Source organism: Balaenoptera borealis (assembly GCF_965194805.1).
Source record: "Balaenoptera borealis genome assembly, chromosome: 3".
NCBI lineage: Eukaryota > Metazoa > Chordata > Mammalia > Artiodactyla > Balaenopteridae > Balaenoptera > Balaenoptera borealis.
Genome location: NC_138866.1, coordinates 50,028,328 through 50,056,116, shown reverse-complemented (window position 1 = coordinate 50,056,116; position 27,789 = coordinate 50,028,328). Strand labels below are relative to the sequence as shown.

The 27,789-nt window shown below is 39.7% G+C and overlaps 2 protein-coding genes and 2 pseudogenes across 8 annotated transcripts; 2 read left to right on the top strand and 2 right to left on the bottom strand.

The window, feature by feature from the left end:
* Positions 1-246: 246 nt before the first annotated feature.
* Positions 247-2,107, bottom strand: RPS29 (ribosomal protein S29). The gene is made up of 3 exons (XM_082385792.1): positions 1,951-2,107; positions 1,611-1,710; positions 247-345 (listed from the first exon to the last, which is right to left on the bottom strand). The coding sequence occupies exons 1-3, from the start codon at positions 2,010-2,012 to the stop codon at positions 337-339; spliced, it is 171 nt and encodes a 56-aa protein (XP_082241918.1). The 5' UTR covers positions 2,013-2,107; the 3' UTR covers positions 247-336.
* Positions 2,108-4,759: 2,652 nt separating this feature from the next.
* On the top strand, positions 4,760-6,996 carry LOC309625778 (PRELI domain containing protein 3B pseudogene; annotated as a pseudogene). Its single transcript has one exon. The product of its transcript is annotated as a PRELI domain containing protein 3B pseudogene (transcript).
* Positions 6,997-10,275: 3,279 nt separating this feature from the next.
* On the bottom strand, positions 10,276-14,354 carry LOC309625780 (small ubiquitin-related modifier 2 pseudogene; annotated as a pseudogene). The gene is made up of 2 exons (XR_014249425.1): positions 13,555-14,354; positions 10,276-13,086 (listed from the first exon to the last, which is right to left on the bottom strand). The product of XR_014249425.1 is annotated as a small ubiquitin-related modifier 2 pseudogene (transcript).
* Positions 14,355-14,415: 61 nt separating this feature from the next.
* On the top strand, positions 14,416-26,248 carry LRR1 (leucine rich repeat protein 1). Of its 5 annotated transcripts, none has more exons than XM_082385789.1 (4): positions 14,416-14,818; positions 18,189-18,287; positions 20,170-20,891; positions 25,798-26,248. In XM_082385789.1, the coding sequence occupies exons 1-4, from the start codon at positions 14,606-14,608 to the stop codon at positions 26,036-26,038; spliced, it is 1,275 nt and encodes a 424-aa protein (XP_082241915.1). In that variant the 5' UTR covers positions 14,416-14,605; the 3' UTR covers positions 26,039-26,248. The 5 variants fall into 5 exon arrangements, with proteins under 5 accessions (XP_082241915.1, XP_082241914.1, XP_082241912.1 ...); XM_082385788.1 differs by having other exon boundaries at positions 18,186-18,287; XM_082385787.1 differs by lacking the exon at positions 14,416-14,818 and adding an exon at positions 15,666-15,744.
* Positions 26,249-27,789: the final 1,541 nt, after the last annotated feature.

Below are 27,789 nucleotides of genomic sequence, written 5' to 3'. Positions count from 1 at the left end.
CAACTACTCAAAAGACAATTTGTCTCAGGTTATATGCTGGATGCTCCTATATATAGTGGGCACTTTATGGAACAAAAGATGTTAAGTATAAAAATAAAACTAGGATTTACCAGAGTCCAGCAAGAATACTTTTATATAACTGAAGGAAAATAAGACACATATTGTGCAGACGAATCCACTGAAGATAATTTTTAAAAGATTTCTATAAACAATTGGCTCTTACATTCACATGAAAAACATTCATAATTGAAGTTTTAAAATTTTTATTTTATATACAAAGAGTATTGTTTCTGAGGAAGGCAGATATGCGTGATGACCCATTCAAGAAGTTCACACTTAGTCCAACTGCAAAAAAAAAAAAAAGCAGATAGGAAATGAATTAATGCATAATGCTTTAAATATCCATTTTATTCTCAGGAAAAAAAAATGGCTCATTACAGAATGAGGTTTAAACTGGAAATCTGACCCACCCCAACTAGTTATGGAGATCTAAAGAACTTAAATATTTACTGAACACCTACTACAGGCTGCTCCAAAAATCTCAACAATTATATTTTAGACAGAGAATTTTAATACTGGTATACCCACTTCTACCATCAAAGAAAGTTCCCGCTAGAAAAACACTACTACATAAAATGATCTTTACCAAAAGCTCAGTATGGTCATTAAGTAGGTAACAAATTCTAACACTATTCTAAGGAACCGTTCATAAATTAACTCATTTAATCTTAACCTCTGAAAAATGGGACACAAAATTACCGGGCTTGGGGCCATTCTCTGATCTACTACCTCCAACTAAGTTATTTGAACTTCCACAAAGTAACACTAAACATACTTCTTAAGTATTCAGTCAAAGCCAAAAGTTCAAGATACTTTGTTCCTGTCACAGAAATCTCACGTTAAACAACTTATATCCACTGTAACATCTCAACATAAGGACACCTAATTTTAACAAATACATTCTACTCGATATTTTTGAGTTCTAACTATGAATAAAAAGGTAGTAACTGTTATTTTGTATCTCAAAGAGCCAATAAGGAATTAGTTTTCACTTCTAGCATTTAAGTGATTTTTAGGAGCCAAGAAAGCTTCATCTATACATTAATTTCTACAACAAACCTGCAATTTATTTTTCACAGGCAAAAACTTAGCTTTGAGTGACTTGACCAAAGTCACATGACTAAGATTCAGATCTCTGAATCCTAAAAAGGTCTACCTGGCCCCAAACCTCAAGCTCATTCCACTGCACGACCCTATCCAACATTTCAGGGCAGCGGACAACGTATGTATTCTGCTGAAAATTAGCTAAATACGATTAGAGATTTAGTATTTAATTGTTTCTGAAAAATAATTTTATGCAACATTATACATAGCACCTAAAACTGTCAGAAGTGGGTAAAAAGGAATGAGAAAGTCTACTTTTAAGGCCTTCACCCCACCCCCCCATTCTATTAACGTGACTGCCACAACTCTCAACAGTATCATCCGCTAGCAAGGAAGGGCCCTGCTACCTCCAAGAGGAAAGCAGCGTTGGTCAAATGCCCACACCACCAACTACCCGCTCGTCGGCCCCTCACGGAAACAGGAGAGCACGGCGTCGGCGGCCGTACCTTAATGAAGCCGATGTCCTTCGCGTACTGGCGGAAACACTGGCGGCACATATTGAGGCCGTATTTCCGGATCAGACCGTGCCGGTTTGAGCAGACGCGGCTGCGAGGAAAGAGATGGCGTTACCGCAAGTCGCTGAAAGCAAAGTATTCGGCACTCGGGAGGCCACCACCCGCACTGCCTGCCGGTCTCCACGGACCCATCACAGGCCTGCAATGGCGGCAGCCACAGCTACGATTCCGTCTCCCCCCGCCGCGCCGCCCGCGGGCTCCTCCACAGTACATTTCAAGCAGCGTCGCGCCCCAGAGCAACCCTTCCCTGAAGCTACATTCTGTTTCTCACCAAGAACGAGAACCCTGGCCGAATTTTCTCGGATGGCTCCAGTAGAGCTGCTGGTGCCCCATGTTGCTTTCTTGGCTGCAACGAAGCAAAAGGAAAGACGGAACGCACGCAGGCGCTCTTCAAAATTTTGAGACAGCCTACCCAGAAGGCAGTGCTGACAAAGGACGCGTGCGCAGTGTGGCTACGCTGTTTCGCGGATGTGAAGAGGAAGCTTGGAAATAATCTAGGCGGGCACAGCTGATGACGTCACCAACACCTCAGCCTCTAGTTTTCTCTTTCGCGGACTTCGCTCGCCGGGCGCGGTGGCGCGCGCCTGTAGTCCCAGCTACTCGGGAGGCTGAGGCAGGAGGATCGCTTGAGCCCAGGAGTTCTGGGCTGCAGTGCGCTATGCCGATCGGGTGTCCGCACTAAGTTCGGCATCAATATGGTGACCTCCCGGGAGCGGGGGACCACCAGGTTGCCTAAGGAGGGGTGAACCGGCCCAGGTCGGAAACGGAGCAGGTCAAAACTCCCGTGCTGATCAGTAGTGGGATCGCGCCTGTGAATAGCCACTGCACTCCAGCCTGGGCAACATAGCGAGACCCCGTCTCTTTTGAATCCCCAGAAATGAGTTTTGAACCCTCAAGAAATAAATGATGTCACTATCGTACCGTCTCTTCATCATCGTCTGAACCTTTTACATTCTTTTAATTAAAATTTTACACTTGGAAAAAGGATTTTTGCCTTAACTCAGTACTGACACCTACTGGGGTAAAATTACAAAATAACTTAAAATCAACTGTAATAACTAGGAGTCAACGGTAGGAGTTCCCGTTTTGTGAGACAAAATAGGTTTTCAAACTTTTTTTTAATTGACACACTGCTCCTAGAAATACACCTATACCATTCCAGAAGAATGACACGAGACTTAGTGTGTTTAATATTTAAATGTAGTTAGTTAAGTTTAAAGTAAGAAACAAGTAAATGCCCAATATATGTTGCTTTGACCAGATGATTAGGTAATAAAATAACTAGTGAAAACCAAATGCCATCTAATAATCTGAAAAATGTCCCTAAAATCCACATGGTTATTTATAATGTCTTTAGATAAACCTAAAATTGTACATGGCTCTGATATCAAAGCTTTAACTAGATCTATAAAATGTACCACAGGGTGCAATAATGCAGGAAACTTTACACAGGAATTCTTCTTTGTTGTTGTTTTTTGTTTTTGATTGTTTTTGGTCGAAAACAAGATGATGAAGGAAGGAGTCAAGCCAGAGATTTAAAAACCAGATATGACTTGATCCTGCCCTCAAAACAAATATAGTGAGGAAAATAGGATTATCTCAGAGCCCTTCCTTCCAGTTTCAACTTTTTTGTTTTGTTTTGTTTTCAGTTTCAACTTTTACGACTCAATGATAGGGATACAACTAAGTTAGTAGGACAATTGCATTAGATGATACATGTGCTCATAGAACACAAAAGGAGCAAAGAAGAAAGAGATTAATTCCAGCCTGAGGTTCATTTGAGGGGCCTTTGAAGCAAACCTTAAGTGAAGAGTGGGGTTTTTACAGGCAGCACTTGATGGAAGGGAATGCATAGTGAGAGGAAGAGTTTGAGCCCAAGAATGGAGTTGGAAAAAGCTTGGAGAGGATGAACAACCTTGTGTAACTAGAGAGGAGGATGCACGAAAGACCTAGTGATAGATGACTGAAAGGGTATTTTAACTTAAAGCCTGATCGTGAAGGGTCCAATGTCAAGCTTCTACAGTTTGCCTGGAATTTATATCAGTCATAGATGTGTAATTTCCAAAATCCATGTGCCTCTCCAAAGCTAATCAAACATTTGCCCACCTATAGCCTTCTCAGGCCTTTCCCAATTGGTCTCCGTAATTTTTAAAAGATTACAATGGTTCTGAGATCAATTCCATAAATATTTTCAATACTCTGATATATAATCCTCTGGGCCAAAAGAAGTGAACTCATTTAAAACTGGGGGGAAGAAAAGACAAACAAGAAGCAATTAGTTACACTTGAACAGTAACAATCTCTTAAACTATCTTGATATTCAAGTAGTTGTTAATGTTTATTCTGGTCTTGAAAGTTATTCTTCTTGATGGAGATATTACAAAACTGCAGTTGAGAAGCTGTACTTCCTGCTCAGTCTTAAGATAATGTAGCACCATCTATCTCCACCGATGGAATTATCAATTTCTTTTTCAATAAAAAAGCTGAGAATACAGTTTTAAAAGTCCATTTTAACCCAATGTTTGTGAAGAGCTTTTAGCTTAATCCTATACTCTTCTTACAGATTCCTATTACTCTTCTGTATTTGGCTTTTAAATTCTTCTTTTAAAACATATTTCCCCCTAATATAATACATACTGAGTTCTCTTTCTTTCTTTTCCTTCTTTCTGTCTTTCTTTCTTTTTTTCTTTCTTAAATACAATGAAATACAAAGAAGAAGAAATATGCCATAATCTCCTAGCCCAGATAATCCCTATTAATATTTTCTTTTGGAAAAAAATAAAAGTAATACTTGTAAGACTGAAACATTCTAATGGGACAGAGTATAGATATTATTTTTGAATTTAAGCACATTGGAATGATCTGCATGTTAAGACACCATTATTCAGATATCTCCTATTTTCTTCCTTAAATTATTCTCACAATTATTTGTGATTCTACATCCATAATTTGTTATTTAAAGACCTACGTCTCTCTTGAGCTATCTTCAATTTCAGAACATATACATATATATGCATTTCAACAGATGTTGATATTTTAATTAATTGTATACTGTAAAGCAAAACACAGATACATAAAGTATATTTTTTAACTTTTTATTTTATATTGGAGTACAGTTAATTAACAATGTTGTTATACATAAAGTATATTTTTAAAAGTATGTTTTTATCCAACCCAGACCCCTATTTCTCCAGTCTCCCTGTCCAAACCCACATGTTATCAGGATCTTTAAAGAAATAAGTGTAGCTATCTATCTACCTATCTATTCATCCACTCACAGAAGTATATGTGCATATCTATGCATGTATACATACATACGTATAAATGTGTCCATATACATATGTTTGTATTTATATATATTTACTACATCTCTTTTCATTTATACAAACAGATGCATACCATACCCAATGGTATGCATCTGTTTGTACAGATAGATCATATCTGTTTGTACAGATAGATCATACAAATAGACCATAAAGCATCTTAGAAGAGTATAAATACTATGGAGAAATATATAGCAAAAATAGGGAATGAAGTGAAATTGGAACATCTTTGAACATTCCTTTGCATACTTAAATTACATCTATATCTATATTATAAAGTATGTCTATAAAATAAAATTCTGGGAATGGGACTGTGAGGCAAAAGAATATGAACTTTTAAATTTTTGATAGAGATTACCAATTTGCCATCTATAGAAATCATAACAATTCAACCTCATGCCCATAGAAAATATCTGTTTTTCCACACTCCCCCAACTGTGTGAATTAGCAAACTTTTTTATATTTGTCCTTCTGATAACCTAAAAATGGCAAGTGTTGTTTCAATTTGAACTTCGATGATGCAGAACATGTTTTGCTATGTTTACAAGCCAGCCATGTATCTTTATCTGAGAACTTCTTCCAGTCTACAACCCACTTTGGTAATATGTTGCTGGGCTGTAGTTTGTATACTTGTAAATACTTACATGGAAGAAAATTAGCCCTTTGACTTTCATGTTGGTTGCAAAGTTATTCTAGTCACTACAACCCCAGATTCCTATTTATTTCTATGTTTATGTTCCATGTATTCTTTCATGCAAAAAGTTTTAAAGTTTATGTATGAAAATTTATCAAATTGTTAGGTTACTACTTTTAGGTTTTGTGTCAAAATTCTAAACAAGTTCTACTGTGTTTTCTTGTACTGTTACATTTTTGGTTTTCATTTTAAATCTTGAATCCACCTAAAATTTATACCACCATCCCCCAGGAGTAAGGGAGAAATCCAGTTTCCCTCCCTCCCAAATGGCTAGCTACTCACTCGAACGCAAGAAATATTAACCAAATGCATAATCATCGGTAAGCTTACTCTATCCTGGCACAATGTAGGCTCTCATAAACATTTGTTGAATGAATATTTAGATAGTCATTTACTCATTCATTCTTTCCACAAATATGCATTGAGTACCTACTATATGTGAACACTATGCTAGATGTTGCATGTAACAGTAGTGACTCAGAACCCGTCCAGGAAGCTTGCAGTCTAGAGGTAAAGACAGGCATTAAATAAGTAATCATATAGCAATTATTTTGGACAAGATAACCTAAGATTCCTCTTGCTGTGAACACCCAAACTTGCTAGAAGAAATATGGTATGTTTTAAAATGCAGAGTTGGCGGCTGAGGGGCGGGGCGGGGGCAAGAGTGGCTTCTTTGCTTCATTGTGCCCTAGCGACGCCCTGACACCGCGCAGGCCGCCGGCACCATGAAGATCTGGACTTCGGAGCACGTCTTTGACCACCCATGGGAAACTGTTACAACAGCTGCAATGCAGAAATACCCAAAGCCTATGAACCCGAGTGCGGTTGGAGTCGATGCATTGGACAGACACATAGATCCTTCTGGAAAGCTGCATAGCCATAGACTTCTCAGCACAGAGTGGGGACGGCCTTCCATTGTGAAATCTATTATTGGTGCAGCAAGAACCAAAACATATGTGCAAGAACATTCTGTAGTGGATCCCGTAGAGAAAACAATGGAAATTAAATCTACGAATATTTCATTTACAAATATGGTTTCAGTAGATGAGAGACATATACAAACCACTGCCTCAAGACCCAGAAAAAACTGTTTTGACTCAAGAAGCCATAATTACCGTGAAAGGAGTCAGTCTCGGCAGTTAACCTCGAAGGACTGATGGCAAGTACGATACCGTCAAATGCTAATAAAGGTCGAGAAGCAATGGAGTGGGTAATACATAAATTAAATGCTGAAACTGAGGGATTGACGGCTTCGGCAAGAGGGAGCATACGGACACCAACAGCATTTGTGGAGAAATGATAATGAAAGTTGATAAACAACACCCAGTTCCCCAGGTCTCTGCAAGCTGGCAGTATATTTATTTGTTATTTAAAAAATACAACTGTATTTTCGGTAGAATTTTTTTTTTTTAATAAGCTGAAGAAAGACTATGTGACTTGATCAAAACCAAGAGGTGCAGCGTTTCTAAATAAAAGGGATGGGCTGAAATCAGTGTTGTCTGAAATGACTGCCTGATTTTGAGGATTCCAGTATTTATGTGAAAATTTAACAATTTTTGAAAAGTACTTGAAAATTGGTATTGGCTGATTAAACCTCCTTAAGGTAGAATTTTAAAGCTTTTCACGCATTGGAACTCTACCTGGTTTTGGACCAACCCCAGAACCAAGCAGAGTGACCTCTTACATACCCACGACTACCCTGCTGCAATAAACTTGTAGAACTTGCATGAGGGAACTCACTTTTAAAGGAGAAACTGTATAGTTTTAAAAAGACATTGATTGTATAAAATAATTTGCTCTGCTATAAACCACCATTAAAAATCACAATGTTTTAATTTGGTACTTAACATTTTTGGAGTAAAAACTATCACGAAAGTAATAAATGACTCCAACAAAAATATACTTTATTGTGTTAAAGAGTACTGTATTGATTTGCCAAAGTTTTGTAACTTAGTAAAGGTATTACCTTCCTTGGATTTGTACTTTATGACTTAGTATGCAGTATCGTGGGCTGGTTATGTTAACTGAAAAAGTCATTGCCAGAATTTTGCAGCACTCTAAACTTAAACATAAGAACAGCTGTTCACATCTTTTAGCATTTCACATTTGCCTAACTTATGAATTGCCATGTGTCAAAATCATGGTTCTGTAATTGCTAAAGCATGATATGCCAGGTTATTTGAATCTAATTACTTTTTGAAGTTAATTACTACCACAAAACATCTTTTTTACGTGAAGAGCTGTACATCATTTGAAATTACTCAAATGATGTCTTGATCTGAAGCATAAATTCCAGGGACTTAATGTTTTTAATAATACCGTGTCACTGTGGGGGATGGGGACCGTGGAGAAGAAAAAAGAATAATAGGGTGAAAAAAAAGCATTGACCTAATCTAACCAGTAGGTGAATTGCTTTGCAGCTTTTATTTATGGGAAATCCTTGCTTTGGATGCCAGAGGGCAGCTGCAGTCTGAAAACTAATCCAGTATATGTATTTTGTTTTGTATTTTGTAGCAGGCAATTAATTATCCACCACTAAATAAATAAGAATATCTTTGATACTGGGAATTGTTGCATACAGAGTATTTTTGTTAAAAGGTGATGAGCTCTTGCCTTTATTTCACAGTACTTAAAGTGATAAACTTCTAGTCAGGTTTCCTATAAAAGAAACCAGTTAATATATGTACATAAACCACAAAAATAGTATAACAAACTATTTGAAAATTATTGTTTTTCTACTTAAAATATTGTTTAGCTTGAGACTTCTTAGGACATTTGTAAAAGCAAGTTAAAGCCAATAAGATTTTTGATCATTTTTTGTAACCGGAGATGGTTTTTACAATTAAAATAACATTTCAACTAAACAAAACATTGCTAAATATTGATATTTAATAAGTTGCCTTGTATAATTTCTGAAAATTATACTTGTTCTGAAAAGTGTAAGAATACCCTAATGATAAAGATTTCTAAACAAAATTTTATCCTGTTTGATTTTTTTACTCTGATCTAATGACAAAATTCTATAAATTTTCATTTTCCAGTGTAGTTACTTTTAGTTAAGTAGCTAGTAGTTAATGGCTTTTACCTGTTAAAATACAAATAACATAGCAAGCATCTGAGAGGACTAAACTGGAATAAGGTGTTCACGGGTTAGAATTAGACTCGGACTATGGAGTATATTATCCTATTTAATATTAAAGATGGATCTTATATGAATTAAGAAAAACCTTCCTGTTAAAAAAAAGCTTCCTTTTAACTAAAAATAAATAAATAAAATGCAGAGTTGAGCTCCAGGGAATCCCAAAGATCAGGTACTAAGTGGGAACTGAAAACCATAGAGACTCCTCTGGGGAGATTTGTCCATCTAGGTAATAGGACCTGGATTCCGAGGGGAAAAGAGACAAGGCTTTGGGTAACTGTATTTAATTAAATTGTGGAGTGGAAATCCATGAAGATTTTTGGGAAGAATTAAGCACAACATATGAGGCAAGTTCTAGCACTATTTGTTCTAACAATGACTATCTATGAGGTCACAGGCAAATACCTTTACTCTTTTCAGCTTCCATTCCCCTCGTATAAAATGAGAGAACTGAATTAGAATATCTGTAAATTATGTTTCAGCTCAACATTTTAGGATTCTGTGATGAGAGACACCTTTGAAAATTTAATTTGGCAACAGTGTGGATGGTGGATTATTGTATTAGCCTAGTAACTGGTATTGCTGCCTCTAGGCTTGCTTTAACTGCAGATTAATCCCTTCACTGACCACAGTAGCCTTTCTTAAACAGGTCTAAATTTTATCCCCTGCTTGAACATTTTCAATCGTGTTCCAGAATTTTCAGGATAATGTTAAAAAGCCTTAGTTTAGCAAAAAAATTGTTTTCATCATCTGGCTGCTTTATACTCCTCTAATGTTCTCATCTAACATTTCTCCCATTATAGTATAATTATTGGTTTATTTGTCTCTTCTAAACAATGTAAACTCATCTTTGCCTTTTTTTTTTTAACAAGTTTATTTAAACAACAAGACGCCTGACTTGAAGGGAAAACTGTCTAGGATTCATTTCTTTTAGAGTAATTTAAAGACATTGCCCTACTTGTAACAGCTACATACAAAAAAGTTATAAAATTGTCCTTGGTTTTACAATGATAAATGAAAAGCATTAAAATTCTCCCATCGAACAAGGTATGCAAGGATTTTTATGTTGTTCTTTTTTTGTTAAACAGTGAGAGCAAAACAACTGACTGAAATATAAAGGCAAGAGCTGAATGAGCATTCCACTAATGGAGAAAAGGGGTTATTTTCACAGAACCAGTATTTTTCCCCAACCCATCTCCATTTGATGTCTGTCAAAACATACCATTGGCCATTTACTTTAAAAAAAAAATGCACTATGCTTGTGCACATACACCAGTTACTTTATGTACAATAAAGGAAAGGGGAAGGGGAAAATGAAAGAATAGAGAAAACTATACCGTAGTAGTCAGGATGTGGTGGAACCAAATTGCAGTTTTCTAATTGAGAATGTCTTCTTGGTCTGGAGGAACAGAATTCTGGAGTAAAGTAGTAGGTTCCCTTTTTTAGTAGACACCTCCCGTCTGCTGCTGGAACACACCAATTGTATCTTCAGCCTTCATTTCCAACTGTGCAGGTGTGTCTGTTTCATTGATTGGCTGCCCATCAAATTGGAATCTGATCTGCCTCACTGACATACCCTGTCGTTCACAATAGGCTTTCAATAGCTTACTAAGTGGTGTATGACTCTTAATCTTAAACTGCACCACAGAACCGTCCTGCCCCGCCACTTTCAGATTAATATGATCATTGTTCTCAGTCTTGACTCCTTCCTTGGGCTTTTCATCAGCCATGGCGAGGGCCAGAGTCTCCTCAGCTCCCGCTTCACTAAAGAGGTGCAGGTCCGCATCAAAAGAGCACACAAGCAGCACCAGGAGTGGCAGAAGAAGGAGGCAGCAGCGGTGGAGGAGGGAGAGCACCTTTGCCTTTTAGACATCTAGCACAGGTGCTGGCATACAGCAAGAACACCATAAATATTAAATGAATGAATAAGTGTACTGAAGTAAGAAGACCTGGTAGGTTTAGAAATAATTCTGGAGGGAAGTAATGCAGCTCTGAACTGACATGGCAATACTAAGAAGAGGCAGCTGGGTATTAATTAGGAAATCATAGTGGAAACACAACCCATAAAACATGATCAAAGAGTGTCAACAGGGAAAAGGGAAACCACACTCCATCTCAGATGGGACTTGAACCCACGATCCCTGACTTTAGGAGGGACCTCGAACCCACTATCTTTTAATTGAAACCACTCACCTAGCATAGGACTTACTGAAGCTCAGGTTCTTTTGTCTCGTTGCAGAAAAGGCAAAATGGCAGGCGAAGAGTGAGTTTATTAGCATACATAGGACGCTTGTGAGAGATACAAACAGGCAGGCAAGGCAGCCCCAAGAACAAAGAGGGCTATATTTTCATAATCAAACAAAACGTGGGGAGGGGAGAAGACCACCTTCTTCCTCACTTTTTGGTAGATGTCAAGGTGATAGGGACAGAGTAACAAAGTAGGTAATTAAATAGTTAATCCCACTAGGGGATTGTAAGTAGATAAAAAAGTGTCGGAGACCCCTGTAAGTTAATTATTATTCAAGAAAGCAGGTTTGCTTAACCACAAAACCAAGCAGGCTTGCTTAGCAATAAAACCATGCAACAGAAGTATGAGACATGCCCCAAAACAATAAAACAATGGTGGTATGAGACCCACATCCTGTCCAGTGAGCTCAGTAAGTTATTGATTCCTAGGACATGCTCCTCTGGGCACATTAAAAACAAAAATATAAAGAAAGGGTGACATTATACTGAAACCTGAAATGATTTAACCATGTTTAGCACATGTTACCACCTTTTTGCTTATTTCCATTGTGCCATGACAGTCCTGGCTTGACCATGTAGGGACAAGAAAAGTCCCCCAGCCGACATGGAGGAGGAACTGATGATGAAAAGTGTGACGTCTACTCTGGAATGAGGAAGATGGTGGTCTTCCCCACCCCCAACTTTTCCTTTGATTATAAAACCATAGCCCACTAAGTTCTCGGGGTGCAGCACCCTCTCTCCCTCCTGCTTATAAGCCTCACACGCATCCTATTCTAATAAATCACTTCTTATCTATCACTTTGCCTCTCTCTGAATTCTTTCTTCCATGAGACATAAAGAACTGGAGCTCCTCGGAGCCCCCTAGCGGTTTCAAAGGCTTACATCGTAAGTTCCTCCTTTGACCCTATATGGTCTAATCGGGATGGTCATGGCACTATTTAAGTCAAATATATATTAGCAAAAGGGTGGTAACATATACTAAAATATGGTCATTCATCTCAGGTTTTGGTATAATGTCCCCTTTCACCTACTTTCCCCTTTCACCTATATTCCCGTCTTGGCTACATGCAGAAATGCAACCCTTCAAGGACCACTAACTCCCTGACTTCATGTGACAAGATTCAGACTCCATATCTATTGTCTTGTGTTTTAACTATCAGGGTTTGTGGCTTGAGTGTGCCTGGCACTTGGATGCATCTGGTCTTCCTTCAAGTTAAGAGTAGATTGTTGCTAGATAACTGGATTCTTTTCTTGAGTGGTCATTAGCTTACAACAGTCTCCCAAACTCCCTTAAAATTTCCTTTCTGTCTTTAATCCCCTGGTGAGATTTCTAAACTATTTAATTATCCTACTCTATCCCTATCAAAAGCAGCACTATAAAGGTCTAATTCTTAGGTGTATATTTGTTAACTATATAGCTTTATTTAGTTTTTTAAAAATTTTATTTATTTATGTATGTCTGCATTGGGTCTTTGTCGCTGTGCGCGGGCTTTCTCCAGTTGCGGCAAGCGGGGGCTACTCTTCGTTGCGGTGCGCAGTCTTCTCATTGCGGTGGCTTATCTTCTTGCAGAGCATGGGCTCTAGGTGTGCGGGCTTCAGTAGTTGTGGCATGCAGGCTCTAGAGCACACGTTCAGTATTTGTGGCACACGGGCTTAGCAGATCCTCGACACGTGGGATCTTCCCTGACCAGGGTTCTAACCCCGTGTCCCCTGCATGGTCAGGCGGATTCTAAACCACTGCACCACCAGGGAAGTCCCAGGTTTATTTAGTTTAGATGAAATTTACCATTAAAAAAACCAGCTCCAAGATCTGGTCCCAACGTGCTAGGGCAGACAAGTCTACACTGTCCATAGACTGTGTCCTCTCTAAGAATATGATGACATTATGATTTTACCAGCTTGAACCCAGCTGAGCTACAAACCTGAGTAAAGTTTACTGTGGGCACAAATTCGGGAAGTCAGAGATATTCAATTATCTGTTGAATGCCTGGTATGCACAGAAACCTGGAGAAATAAAAGAAATGAAAAGTAATTTTAGGGAATTCCCTGGCGGTCCAGTGGTTAGGACTCAGGTGCTCTCATTGGCAGGGGCAGGGGTTTGATCCCTGGGCGGGGAACTCCCATAAGCCATGCAGCGTGGCCAAAAAATAAATAAAAAAAATAAAATTACAACAGTTTGTCCAACATTTAAAATGTTCCCAGCTCCCAACTTTTTCTATAGGTTCGGAGGTATATTTTAACATACTTGTTTATGCAGGTGTTTTACTATTTTCATCTATGTTATTACCCACTCAAAGAACAAAAAATAGGTAATTCCTATAAAGTCCAATTTCTTTGAAAATTCTAGGGTGTCGTTTTAGTTTAATCCTTTTTGTCTCTAGCCATAAGATTAACTGTTGGTAAATGCTGAGTAGTGCTTTCACGCTCTACAAGCAAGAATACTAAATAGGAAAACAAGTAATTTTTTACTACCTTATCACCACTTTTCATGAACCAACTTCGTTTTTCAGAAGATAATCAACGGATAACCCTCTAGGTTCAAACTGTTGTACACAGAGACGCTCATTCAAGAATAAATCATTATATTGTCACTAGTTTTGGACGCCATTTCACACTTGTGAAAGTACATCTTAGACAAAATGGAATATTTAATACAAGTCTGGGACCAGCGAGAGGCGAGCACTTAAAATTTAAGTGGGCGAGACTACTACCACCCTAAGTGTGAGAGACTCCCTCGCCCCACCCAGGGCCTGGCCCTTCTTTAATAAATGGAATAAGGAGTCCGAAGGATATGTATCTGGGGTCTGGACGGTCTTTCCAAGCCTTAGATGCAGTTAAGCCAGCCACTCCATCCAACCCACTAGCGGTTGCAAAGTGGGAATTTGTTCAACAGGAATTGCCAAGTCAAATATTGTCATATCAAGTTCCCTTCTGACGTGGCAGGTGTCGCCTCCGGAGCACCAAAAACAAAACAAAACACCAGCCCATCAGCGCCCGGAAATGTCTCGCCCCAACTGGCACTAGGCAACTCGCAAAGGGCCGAAGGTATCTAGGCAAAAAGGCTTCCCCGGTAACATAGGAGCTGATGCCTTTCCTTGGGAAACTCAAGGACCCCACGTGTACGTGCAGCGCATTAAGGGTCAACAGCGGAAACTAGGACTTGGCCCCAAGCTATAACAGCTGCGGCCATCAGCGCGCGCTCCCGGGAAAGGACGTGGCGCCCCCGCCGATCGCCGGTTTCGGGAGACGCGCGCCGGGTCCTCAGGTGGTCGGTGTCCGCCCTCCGCGGGCCGCAGCCACAGTGCGGACTTGACCCTGCAAGGGAGAGGGGACGCCGTCCGTCCCCGCAGGACTCGTGGAGCCGCTGTACAAAGAAACCGGAGACATCGGCACCACGAGCAGGCAGGCAGATCCCCGGACAGCCGCGTACTCGAGGACCCCGGCGGCGGCGCGGCGCGGCGCGGCGGGAAGGGGGAAGTTTCAAAGCCGAGAGGTGGCTGCTGGTTGCCGGAGCTCCGGCGAGATGAAGCTGCACTGCGAGGTGGAGGTGGTCAGTCGGCACTTGCCGGCCTTGGGGCTGAGGAACCGGGGCAAGGGCGTCCGGGCGGTGTTGAGCCTCTGTCAGCAGGCGCCCAGGACTCAGCCGCGGCCCCGAGCGGGGGGCGAGCGCGGCGGCCAGCACCCCGCCTGCCTGTTCATTTCCACCCTGAAGGACAAGCTCGGGACCCGCTATGAGGTGCGTGAAGCAGGGAGGTCAAGGGTGGCAGCCGGGCGCTCTTGCCCTAAGCGCCCGACTGTTCCCGAGGCTGGACTCCGTCTTAGGGGTTCCTGAGCGCCCGGCCCCCGAACCCCATGACCACCCGGACCCCGGCGTCTCCCTCCGGACCCCGAGGAGGAAAGATTTTGAGAGTGCACTTCTTATTTTTCTTGCCCATTTCTGCGACTTTGTATTGACAGCCTTGCTGTTTAGTAGTAGATGGCAGCCCCGCCCCTTTAAAGCCTTGGAAATTTCGGCCTGCCGGATTAAGCTATACACGAAGCATCAGTCCAGTTTGGGGGAACTGTAAAATGACTACACTTTGGTTCAGTAGATTCTGTTTCTCCCACAGGCTTTTCGCTAGTTTTGTCTGTTTGTTGGTTTGTTTGTTTTAAGGCTTTGTGGGGGTGTGTCTAAGGTCATTAGACTAGATTAGTACAGTAGTAAAGCAGTAATGCTTGGGTTACATCTTGATGTTTTTATTAAAGTTATTGGTTACTGCATCTCTCGCTCTTTTTTTTTTTTCTCCTCAAATGTTTGATTTCCTAAGTCTTGATTTGTTAGGTCCAAGACTTTTTCATATCTACCTAGGAGTAGTAAACCCTCCAGAAGAAGTTGGAAGTTGAAGTAGAATTTTTTGAAATAGAATTTTTAAAGTTCAAGTTTTATAAAATCCTTTTACGTTGATTATCAAGCATGTTATTTTGTGAAAATGACTGGAATACCCTTGTGCCTACTATAATAAAATTGGGACAATTCATCACCCACCATTGCATCTGACTCTTGACTGGATTTTATACAATTTCTGGGATTATTTCCCTTACAGTGTTGTACTCCGCAGTGAATACTCATAGTTGAGGAAAGGAGTTATTGCTGTTTCATTCAGAGCCACGTAAATGTTTGATGTGAGTAGTTGAAAGTCTAAATAATTCTCCCCTTTCCATGGAATCAATTCGTATAATTTTTTGAATTAAAAGGACTTTAGAAATCACTCAAATTTTAAAGGTTAGAAAACTGTTAGGTGACAAAAGCAAACTCATAACCAGAATTGGGTCTCCCTTTTTTCCCTGTTGTCTTCCCTAAAACCTATCTTTTCATGCCCAGCTTAGGTACTGCCTATTTTCAGAGTCTGTTATGATCTCTCCTTTAAAACTTTTACTGCACTAATAGTCAGTAGCTGACCTAACCAAAATTTTATTGTAAACTGCTAGTTGAAGACTTACGGTGTGCAGGGTGCCGTGCTAGATACTGTGGGAAATTAAACCTGATTTAGTCACTGTTTTTCCAAGACTAGAAAGGGAGAAACAGAAACCACCACTTATAAAGGTGGGCTATGATAAGTGCTGTAATAAAGGTAGAAGCAGAGTAGTATAATATCAAAAATGAGGTCAATTCTGATGAAAGTTCTTGAGAAAGTTTTGTAGAAGAGGTGGTGCCACAGGGCTTGGGACATAGTAGGTGTCAAGTAAACATTTATTGGTTGAATTAAAGTGGTTTTGTCCTGGGCCTTGAAGAGTAGGTATTAGTGCTCAGTATGGAAATATCTTGGGGCTCTTTCTTACAACCCTCTACTTTTCTGTCCTGACTTCAGCTGTCATCCATTTGACTGTGATTTCCAAATATGTTCTTTAGCTAGTCCTCTCTGTTAACTTCCAACTTGAGCCAGCTACCTACTGGAAATCTTCACTTGGATGTGTAGCAGTATTTCAAACTCAAAATATCCCCAGATTAATTTTCCTTGCCACCCCTAACCCTGCTTTTCTGACAGTCTTCTGCAACCCTTTAAGTAGTATTCTGCCCCATCCAGGCACCTTAAAGCCTTTCCCTCCCCACATCCAATATATTATTGAATTCTTTCAATTCTACTTCCTAGGTAGCTTTCATATTTTCATACCTCCTTCCATCCCAGCTGTAATCTAAATCACCATTGTCCCTTGCCTGGCTAGTTTCTGAAAGGATCTCCCTACTTCTACCGTTGTCTTTTTCCATCCCATTCTCCCTGTCCCAAAGTTCATTCTTACACTGTAGTTAAAGGAAACTTTTCCAAATGTAGACCTAATCATGTTCCTATCTTAAAGTCCATTAGTGGATATCACTGTTCTTAGGATAAAATCCAAAATTCTTAAGATGGTTTACAAAATCTTTCACCATCTCATCTCTGTTTGCCTCTCCAGGCTCACCTGCCTCTTTTCACTGGATCTTTCAGGCATACTGAACGCCTTTCAGCTCCTCACAGTTACCAAGCTCTCTTACCTCCAAGGCTTTGAACACATTGTTCCATCTTATTGGTATGCTACCCCCTGTGTCTTCCCCCAGTATCTTCAGTTGCCTAACATCTCTTAATCCTTCATTTCTTACCTTTAAGGTCACTTTCATACCCCTTTGCTAATAAGGTCTTACAGCAGCCTGTACTTCCCTTCTTTTAATATTTGTTATGCTTGTAATTACTTGTTTAATAACTGTCTCTTATGAGATTGCCAACTTGATTAGTGTAATTACCATGCTGGTCTTATTTACCACTGTTGTCCCAAGCCCCCTGTCATAGTACCTGGTACATAGTGGCTTCTCAATAAATAGTTGTTGCATTGAAGTCTGAAGCAGAAGCAACATTAGTCATTAAAAATTTTTGAGCAGCTACTATGTGTCACTCACTTTTCTGGCTCCAGGGAAATAAAGGTGGACAAAGGAGACAAGATTCCTGTTTTCACTGAGTTTATATCTTGTGGGAGGCATGCCCACCCCAGGCTAATGGGCTGAAGTTAAGAAGGCAAGTAACTACTATTGGCAATGGGAGAAAAGAAGCATTCTTCTCAAACACAGGGGTTTCTGTTTTCGAAGAAGAAAGAGTTACCGGACAGGGAGAACAATTACGTTTTTTTTTTTTTGGCTGCATCGGGTCTTCGTTGCAGTGCGCAGGCTTCTCATTGCGGTGGCTTCTCTTGTTGCGGAGCACGGGCTCCAGGTGCGTGGGCTTCAGTAGTTGTGGCTCGCAGGCTCTAGAGCGCAGGCTCAGTAGTCGTGGCGCACGGGCTTAGTTGCTCCACGGCATGTGGGATCTTCCAGGACCAGGGCTCAAACCCATGTCCCCTGCATTGGCAGGCAGATTCTTAACCACTGCGCCACTAAGGAAGGCCCAGAACAATTATATCTTACCAGAAGCTAGATAAGGAGTGTAAACACCCCAAAAAACAACCAAACAAAAACCTTTAAATTTTAAAACCACAGAACACCCAGACTTAAGGACTAAAGGCCAAACCAAACCTGGCAAGGTGACTGGCACATTCTAGTTGTAATAAATATTGACTAACAGTACCTGGTTTTGTCCTTTTGTCCCATTGGTTTTAAGCAGCTAAAGGAGAACATTGAGCAATTCTTCACCAAATTTGTGGATGAGGGGAAAGCCACTGTTCGGTTAAAGGAGCCTCCCGTGGATATCTGTCTAAGTAAGGTATGGTATTAAAAACATTAATGCTTAGATTGGTTGACTGTAAAGGGAATAGAGGCTGTTTTAGGATCCTGATACCCACATAGCTGAACAGAGACAGTCACTTGCAGGTGTGTTTGAAGAAGTGACGGCAGTTTCCCTGGCATGCATGTATGGCCTCTAAAAGGGCAGAGTCAGTCTCAGAAAAGTTGCCCAGGATGGGAAGGAAAACTGGGTTTGCTTCTGTGCCCAAGATGGAGCCTCAGGGTGTTCTTAGACAGAACTCTATAAGGCAGGTGGCACAGGTCTACATTTTGCCAGCTGAATCACAGGTGATGAATCTAAATTTGGTGTTAAAAAAAAAGAATGAAATACAATTAGAAACACTTCAGGGGGTATTTTACTTACTATAATCACTTTTTAAAATACATAAACCATTAGAATAAAAAACTGTTTTCTTCTTTGCCTTATCTCACTTTTTCCTTTTCCCCCTTCCCGAGGGTAGGAGCAGTGATTTGTTCAACCTTGCCGTATCCTTAACCCCAAGCCACGTGCTTTGTAAACATTAAAAGTTTAATAACTGTTTAAGGTATTTGTATTGAATGGAGGTGTTTTGTCCTACCTCCTCCTGTTTTTGTGGTTTTTCATTTTCTCTTGATATTCAGCCTATCTTTCCACTAACTCCTTCTACCTAAAAACAAGCTGAGAGGTCTTACCAATTAAGAAAGTAGAATAGACAAATTTCTGGAAAATCAAGGCTAAATCTATTGGCTCCACTTTCTTGCTATCTCTTTTGACCTCTGCTTTCACTGGTTACTCACAAAACACTGCCTCAGAGATCAGTGATCTCCTTCCTATTTGCCAATCACATTGCCATTATTTCTTATCCTTTTTGAGCTCTGTAGAACTTGACACTGATGACCACTCTGGACCTACTTGCTGGACCTACTTCACCCAGGTCACCAGACTTTCCTCACTCCACTTCACTATGTATACTGCTGCCAAAATAGCTCTTGTCATGTATTCTCAACTCAGAATTCTTCAGTGATTTCCCACAGCTTGATCATTCTATCCTCCTTACCTTGGCATCAAGCTCATCTGTAATCTATCCCCGTACTATATTTCTCCTCTTTTACTGCTCTACAAAGCTCCTACATTCCAACCAAATAGGATCATATACTTAGTTTCCCAAACTTGCTGAAAGTTCACTAGTCCTTCACATATAAACTTTACAAAACTTCTAAAGTATCCTGCAAGTATTAGTTATTTTTATTGATGACTTAGTTCACTTACCAGTTTATTAGTGATTTCTATGTCCAGCTGGAAGCAGTCTCTTGCTTTTGATGTTTTCTAGTACTTTTGGCATTGAGTGCTATTTGGCCTTGCTTTTGACAGGGCCATTGCTTTTCACAATTCCTAGTGTTTGTGAATAACCCCCCCTAGTGTTTTGCAGTGCACCGCACTACCTCATTCTATCTCAGAGGCACTGGAGATTTAGGTCAGTTCATCTTTTCTTTTTTTTTTTTTTTTTTTGACTTTGGTTACTAAGGTTAAGTAACTTTTTTTTTTGGAATATAGTTGATGGGTCAGTTCATCTTAAACCCCAATCTTAAGTGGAATCTTTTCATGCTTTCCTGTTTTATTTTATACTCTTATGGTTCCCCCGTGAACAGTTTTATTTAGCGTATGTCTCTCAGTATAATTTTTTCAAAAACTTTTAAAGTTTTTTGTATCTGTATTGAAATTTAGTGAAAATAGAATACTAAAAAAATTTGTACAGCCATTTTCAATAAATGATTGCATGATTTGCATATATAACTTTACAGACTTTGTTTAGGATGGATTAGCATGGATGCATTATCTAAAATGTAATTTATAATTGTACAACTTATTTTTATGTATTCAGGCCAATTCCAGCAGTCTAAAGGGTTTCCTTTCAGCTGTGAGACTGGCTCACAGAGGCTGTGATATTGAGGCACCACTTTTAACCCTCACACCAGTGAAGACTTCAGAATTTGAAAAATTTAAAACTAAAATGGTTATCACATCCAAAAAGGACTATCCTCTAAGCAAGAACTTCCCCTATTCTCTGGAACATCTTCAGACTTCTTACTGTGGGCTTGTCCGGGTTGATATGCGTATGCTTTCCTTAAAAAACCTTAGAAAATTAGACTTGAGTCACAACCATATAAAAAAGCTTCCAGCTACAATTGGAGACCTCATCCACCTTCAAGAACTTAACCTGAATGATAATCACTTGGAGTCATTTAGTGTAGCCTTGTGTCAGTCTACACTCCAGAAGTCACTTCGGAGTTTGGATCTCAGCAAGAACAAAATTAAGGCACTCCCTGTACAATTTTGCCAGCTCCAAGAACTTACAGATTTAAAACTTGATGATAATGAATTGATTCAACTTCCTTTCAAGATGGGACATCTGACAAACCTGCGTTTTTTGTCAGCGGCTCGAAATAAGCTTCCGTTTTTGCCTAGTGAATTTAAAAATTTATCCCTTGAGTACTTGGATCTTTTTGGAAATATTTTTGAACAACCAAAAGTCCTTCCAATTATAAAGCTGCAAATGCCATTAACTTTATTGGAATCTTCTGCGCGAACCGTACTATATAATAGGTAAGCCTTTGATAGCATCCTGGTATTCTCGTCATCCTCAGAGTAACAAAGTCTTTAACATAGCTTGTGATGCTGTGCACAGTCTAACGCTTTGCTCCAGTGGCCGTCTTGCTGTTCCTTACCTCTGCTTAGAATGCTTTTCCTCCAGAAAGTCTCACAGCTTACTTTCTCACTTCAGTTCTCTGCGCAAGTGGCACCCCGGAAAGATCTTTCCTGACTACCCTATCTAAAGTTTTACCCCCCACCCCCTTACATTGCTTGATTTTTTTTGTCATAGGATTTATTGCCTGGAATGATATATTTTTTTTTAACATTTGTTCGTTTTCTGTCAGATATTCTCACTAGAATGTAAGATCCATGAGGGCATGGACTTTGCCTTATTCTCCACTCTTTCCCTTGGGTCTAAAATGTGATATCTATCCCCCATACCTGCAATATGTTAGGGAATGAATGAATGAAGAATGAGTGAGTGAGTGAATGAGTGAATGAATCGATGAGTGACATTGTTTCTCAGAGTCTGGTTCCCTGACCAGCAGCATCAGCATCACCTAGGAATTTGTTAGAGGTGCAAGTTCTTGAGCTTCACCCCAGACCTGCTGAATCAGAAATTCTGAGGGTGGGGTCCGGCTATCTGTGTTTTAACAAGTCCTCCAGGTATCTCTGATACAGTCTAAAAGTTTGAGAACTCCAGTCTGGCATAGTGGTAAAGTGTGGTCTTTGGAGTCAGACTTAGGTGTGATTCCTGGCTTCACCCCTTAGTGTGGCTTTAGCAAGTTACTTAACCTCTTTGATTGAATCTCATCTGTGAAGCAGGAACAATACCCACTTTACAGAGTTGTGAAGATAAATGACCTAATGTAATGGCAAAGCATTTGGCATATAGTAGGACTCAGTAGCTCCTGGTTCTCTTCCCTTGTCTTTGAACACTAACTGCAGTTGGTCATGAGACACCAAACTCCAGTTATTCATTTTATTCAGGCTTCTTTCATATAGGAGTGGAAGCTAAGATGTGAACCAAATTACTATTGAGTGCCTATAAAATGATAGGAACACCATATTTCGAAGAAGAGATTCTTAACTTTTTTTTAGTGGGGAGAGACTCTTAAAAAAAGAAAGAGGGCTTCCCTGGTGGCGCAGTGGTTGAGAATCTGCCTGCCAATGCAGGGGACACGGGTTCGAGCCCTGGTCTGGGAAGATTCCACATGCCGCAGAGCAACTAGGCCCGTGAGCCACAATTACTGAGCCTGCGCGTCTGGAGCCTGTGCTCCGCAACAAGAGAGGCCGCGATAGTGAGAGGCCTGCGCACCGCGATGAAGAGTGGTCCGCACTTGCCACAACTAGAGAAAGCCCTCGCACAGAAACGAAGACCCAACACAGCCATAAATAAATAATAAATAAATAAATAAATAAAAATTAAAAAAAAAAAAAGAAAGAAATGACAGAAGTTATGGGCCTAGAAAAATGCACACATGAATAAATACAGACTTTTGCATACAACTTTATAATGCTCATAGACCCCACTGAAACCCAAGCCAGTCTTTCCTCTTCACCATCCCTAGCTTAAGAGCTCTTATCCTAAAGCAGTGGTTCTCAAATTTTACTTCACATTTAGAATCACCTGAGGAGCTTCAAAAAATTCTGATGCTTAGTCCCCACCCCAGACTTATTAAATCAGAATGTTTGGGAGGGGACTTCCTTGGTGGCGCAGTGGTTAAGAATCCGCCTGCCAATGCAGGGGACACGGGTTAGATCCCTGCTCCGGGAAGGTCCCATATGCCGTGGAGCAACTAAGCCCGTGAGCCACAACTACTGAGCCTGCACTCTAGAGCCCGGGAGCCACAACTACTGAGCCCGCGTGTTGCAGCTGCTGAAGCCTGGGCGCCCTATAGCCTGTGCTCCGCAACAAGAGAAGCCCGCGCACCGCCACGAAGAGTAGCCCCCGCTCACCACAACTAGAGAAAGCCCGTGCGCAGCAGTGAAGTCCCAACTCAGCCAAAAATAAATAAATAAAAAATAAATAAATTTGGAAAAAAAAAAATGGGAGTAGGACCCAGTATTTTTTAAATTCCCCAGGTATTCTAATGTGTGGCCAGCTAGGATGAAGAACTGCTGCTTGCTTCTCAAACTTTAAGTGCATTCACGTCACCTGGGAGTCTTGCTCAGCAGATTGTGCTGTAGAGGCCTGCGGCAGAGATCTGCTTTTTAAGCCTACATTCCAGGCGAGGCTGCTAGTCCATGAACTACACTTTGAATGCAAAGGCTCTAAAAGTAACTAAGGGCTCATTGTTTTAAGGCAGTGATCCTCAAAAGTTGAGAGTGCATCACAATCATGCTTATTGTAACACAGTACTTACTAAAGCAGATTGCTGGTCCCCACCCTCAAGAGATTCTTACTCAGTAAATTTGGAGTGGGGATGAAGAAACTGCATCTATAACAAGTTCAAAGGGAATGTTGATGCTGCTGGTCAGGGGACCACACTTTGAGAACCACTGGTTTAAGGCATTGACTCTTAACTAGGAGTTGAGAATTACCTATTAAATGACAATACATGTAAGTACCTAGAACAGTGCCTTGTTCATAATAGGTCCCAATAAATACTTATTGGATGTATAAATACAAGTAATTTGCTTCTCTGGCAATTAAAAATCAAATGTTGTTATCATTAATTGTGGAGGAGTTCCTAAATAATATAGATGAGAAATACATATCTAGATTTTCTGGTAATATAGGTCCTAGATTCTACCTCAGACCAACTAGTTCAGAATCTCCAGAGGTGGACACCTATAGTATGTCATATATTTTTTAAAATCTCCAGAAGTGATACTGATGATTCAGGTTAAGACCACTGATTTGTGAGAAGTCTAAATGGTGTCTTTTGGAAATGTACTGCTCCCGAGTTTCTTGTTCTATGCTTTCTCTGAGACTTCATATGAAAAAAATAATATATTGTACTTATTCAAATTTGAAAATTATGTCCAAATGAGAAATACTATAAATGGTTACTGATGATTTGAAAAGATCATAACAGATTGGCTAAGATGACTAATCTTTACTAAAGTATAATTTTGCATGTTTTCAGCTCCCTTGTTTTAAAAAGAATATAGATCCAAAGCCATGAGAACAGCATCTGTTATCTAGCTATTGATAAATTGTACTAACTGGGACTTCCCTGTAGCAGAGTGGTTAAGAATCCGCCTGCCAATGCAGGGACACGGGTTCAATCCCTGGTCCGGGAAGATCCCACGTGCTGCGGAGCAGCTAAGCCCGTGCGCCACACTACTGAGCCTGCGCTCTAGAGCCCGCACACCGAGAAGCCACTGCAATGAGAGGCCCGTGGATCGCAACAGAGTAGCCCCCACTCATCTCAACTAGGGAAAGCCCTCGTGCAGCAACAAAGACCCAACGCAGCCAAAAATAAATAAATAAATTTATTTTAAAAAAATTGTCCTAACTACTGGTTATAAACAGAAAGTTATAGTCTATTAGAAAAATATGTGGTAACTTAAATTATGTTGGGTAGAAAGTACAGTTTTTAACTTTCCTGTTTCCTTAGACTATAACCAATAGCCTGGAATGTAAACATGTGGTTTTTAAAAAAATTGTTACTTACACAAGTAATAAATTCTTACATGTGAAAAAATTAAAAATTGCAAACAAGACCAATACCAAATCCCTTAGGAAAAGTAAGCCACTATTTTTGATTTGATGTGTATCTTTTCAGACTTTTCTAATAGGGTTCTAAACTCCAATTTAAATTATAATAGTAGGTTTTATTTATTTGTTGAAAAAGATCTGAACACCTATTATGTGCCAGCCTAGGTACTAGAGAAACAACAAAGAAAACAGTGTGGGGGAGACGCGCAGTGACGGCGATATGGTTGTGTTTAGCGTGGAGTAGCGAGCTGGGCAGTGGGCAGGCAACCTCAAGAGACTGTCTCTTAGTGTCTTGTAGATGAGAGTTTTGAGTTTGACTTGATTTTTTTTTTTTGACTTGATTGGATTTTAATTGTATTGGGCGCCATTGAAATTTTAAGCAAGAGGGTGAATGACTTAATTTAAGCAAGGTTAAATTGCTTACTTGGCTACACAGTAAAACTAATGCCCCAAACAACATGTGTTTGAAATTTGTTTCACACAGTTTAAAATTCCCTTTTGAACACTTGATGCCTATGAGAATATATGCATTGATTGATTTATTTTTAAATTAATTTATTTATTTTTGGCTGCGTTGGGTCTTCGTTGCGGTGCACGGGCTTCTCATCAGGGTGGCTTCTCTTGTTGCGGAGCCTGGGCTCTAGGTGCGCGGGCTTCAGTAGTTGTAGCTCGTGAGTTCTAGAGCACAGGCTCAGTAGTTGTGGCTCACGGGCTTAGTTGCTCCGCGGCATGTGGGATCTTCCCAGACCAGGGCTCGAACCATGTCCCCTGCATTGGCAGGTGGATTCTTAACCACTGTGCCACCAGGGAAGCCCCTATATGGATTTATTTAAATAAATGTTTCTTCACAGATAGAACTGAGTAATTCTCTCATTACCATTTATAAAAATTGTATGACAGAGCCATACGTTTAAATTACGTTACACTGGTCATACAGTATAATTATATAAAGGACAGATGGCCCTTTCATTGTATTCAGTGGGTTATGCTATTAAGTGGCAGTGCTAAAAGATACTTTATGGAGTGGTATAGATCCTCTTAGGTTTACAAAATATGTCATATGCTGTTATTTAATATATTTTCCCCATTCATACCAGTTAGGAAAATAAAACAATGTACTGAGTTAATTAATAGAGTAATTTTATTTTTCCATGGTTATAATTTCAGTGTCCAGTAATTCATGTCCTAATACATGAAGTTTTGAATCTAGTAACACATTAAAAGATATTTAAAAAATTTTTTTTCCAATAGGATTCCATATGGCTCTCATATCATTCCTTTCCATCTTTGCCAAGATTTGGATACTGCAAAAACCTGTGTTTGTGGAAGATTCTGTCTAAGCTGTTTTATTCAAGGAACTACTACCATGAACCTACACTCTGTTGCTCACACTGTGGTCTTAGTAGATAATATGGGTGGTACTGAAGCACCTGTTGTCTCTTACTTCTGTTCTCTAGCCTGTTATGTAAATTCCTGTGATATGTTAAAGTAATAAGTGATACCACAAAAATATTCCATTTAGTTACACGCCAATTTGGGACTCACTTATTGTTTAAATGTCAAATTGGAGAAAGGGAAGCTTTTCATGGGTTTTGTATACTTGCTTGAGGGGAAGAATGTGTGTTAGTGTAACATTTTCAATCATTTGACTGTAATATCTTAATTTCATTAAAACCTAATTTTATTGTGGTGTTAACTTTTATCAGTTTATTGCACTTGTGTTATTTCAGCCTAGTGTTTCCAGATGGGTTGTGGGGTTATTTTTTAATGTTAAACAGATATTGATCCCAACCACTCTGGTCATATAATTTTCTTATCAATTTTCGTCTTGCGTTTCAGTTAAAGAAGTTGAATTTCTGGGACTTCCCTGGTGTTCCAGTGGCTAAGGCTCTGTGCTCCCAGTGCAGGGGGCCCAGGTTCAATCCCGGGTCAGGGAACTAGATCCCATATGCCACAACTAAGACCCAACGCAGCCAAATAAATATTAAAAAAAAAAAATGAAATTGAGTTTCTGTATGCAGAAAATATACTTTGGACTAATATAGTCTAAACTGTAGTGAGAACTTGTTTGATATGAAACTACATATAAGTTTTTAAGCACTTTTATGTTTTTCAGGTATATTATTCTAAATATATATGGAATTTTATAGTCACTATACATAAAGTAGGAGTTGCTTTGGACAAATAGACTTCAGGTTTTACAAGTTTTATAATATTAATTCCATAATCTTTGTTGTGATTTCTAAGTTTTTTAATTTTTAGGGCTGGAATGAGGTTTTGGGGTTGGGTGGGAGTAGCAGAAAATTGCTTTGACTAAGTTCTGTATTATATGAGGGTGGTTCTTTTTCTGTTCGTTTTAGTCACTTAATATGGTTAAGTTTTTTAATTAAAAAACTGATAGCAATATATCAGCCACAGTATACCAGCTAAGGGATGATTAGGATTTGAACTAGGGCAGAGGGTATATAAAAGGAACCAACTTAAAAAAAAAAAAAAAGGAACCAACTTAAAAGAATCTTGGAAAATGGAAGCAGAACTGTTTCATTCTCCTCATTCCCACTGTCTTTCAAATCAGCCTCTCTCCTAGATCACTGCCAACAGTGTCAGAACTAGCTTCTGGGAACAAAGGAGGGGAAAGAGTGAAAGTAACTGGAGAAAAATCCTCTCTGTGAACCTAGATTGGGGATTTCCAGCCCAGACTTTATACTGCCTTCTAAAGTTAATTCACTTTTGCTCTTTAAAACTAAGAATTCTGTAATTAAGTATCAGGATTTTCTGAACTCATAAATTGGTGAGACACTGCCTAAAAATATTATAAAACAACTATATTAAAACATGGTTCTTTAAAAAATGAAGTTTTGTGGCATAGTTAAAAGTAATTTAGTGCAGATCTGATTTTTACATGTTCCTGTAGAAAGACAATTATTTCTTCATCAATAAATGTAGATATAAAAGTCTGTGTTGGGAATAAGTGCCCACCATGTTATTCCTACACCCTAGCCCTTTGCATTCTTGCTCATCTACAAGCCATCCCCATTGTAAGCCTCTTAGCCTAAAATTCATATACAAAAAGCAGGGTCTTTATTTATTTTTGGCTGCATTGGGTCTTTGTTGCTGCGCATGGCTTTCTCTAGTTGCGGTGAGCGCGGGCTTCTCATTGGATGGCTTCTCTTGTTGCGGAGCTCGGGCTCTAAGCCTGTGGGCTTTAGTAGTTGAGGCTCGCAGGCTCTAGAGCGCAGGCTC

Excerpts from the sequence above, each read along its gene's own strand:
- RPS29 (XM_082385792.1), bottom strand. The coding sequence starts at position 2,012 with ATGGGGCACCAGCAGCTCTACTGGAGCCATCCGAGAAAATTCGGCCAG. Across the intron at positions 1,711-1,950 it reads GGCCAGGGTTCTCGTTCTTG|CCGCGTCTGCTCAAACCGGC; the intron begins GTGAGAAACAGA and ends CTTTCCTCGCAG.
- LRR1 (XM_082385788.1), top strand. The coding sequence starts at position 14,606 with ATGAAGCTGCACTGCGAGGTGGAGGTGGTCAGTCGGCACTTGCCGGCC. Across the intron at positions 14,819-18,185 it reads AGCTCGGGACCCGCTATGAG|CAGCTAAAGGAGAACATTGA; the intron begins GTGCGTGAAGCA and ends ATTGGTTTTAAG. Across the intron at positions 18,288-20,169 it reads TGGATATCTGTCTAAGTAAG|GCCAATTCCAGCAGTCTAAA; the intron begins GTATGGTATTAA and ends TTATGTATTCAG.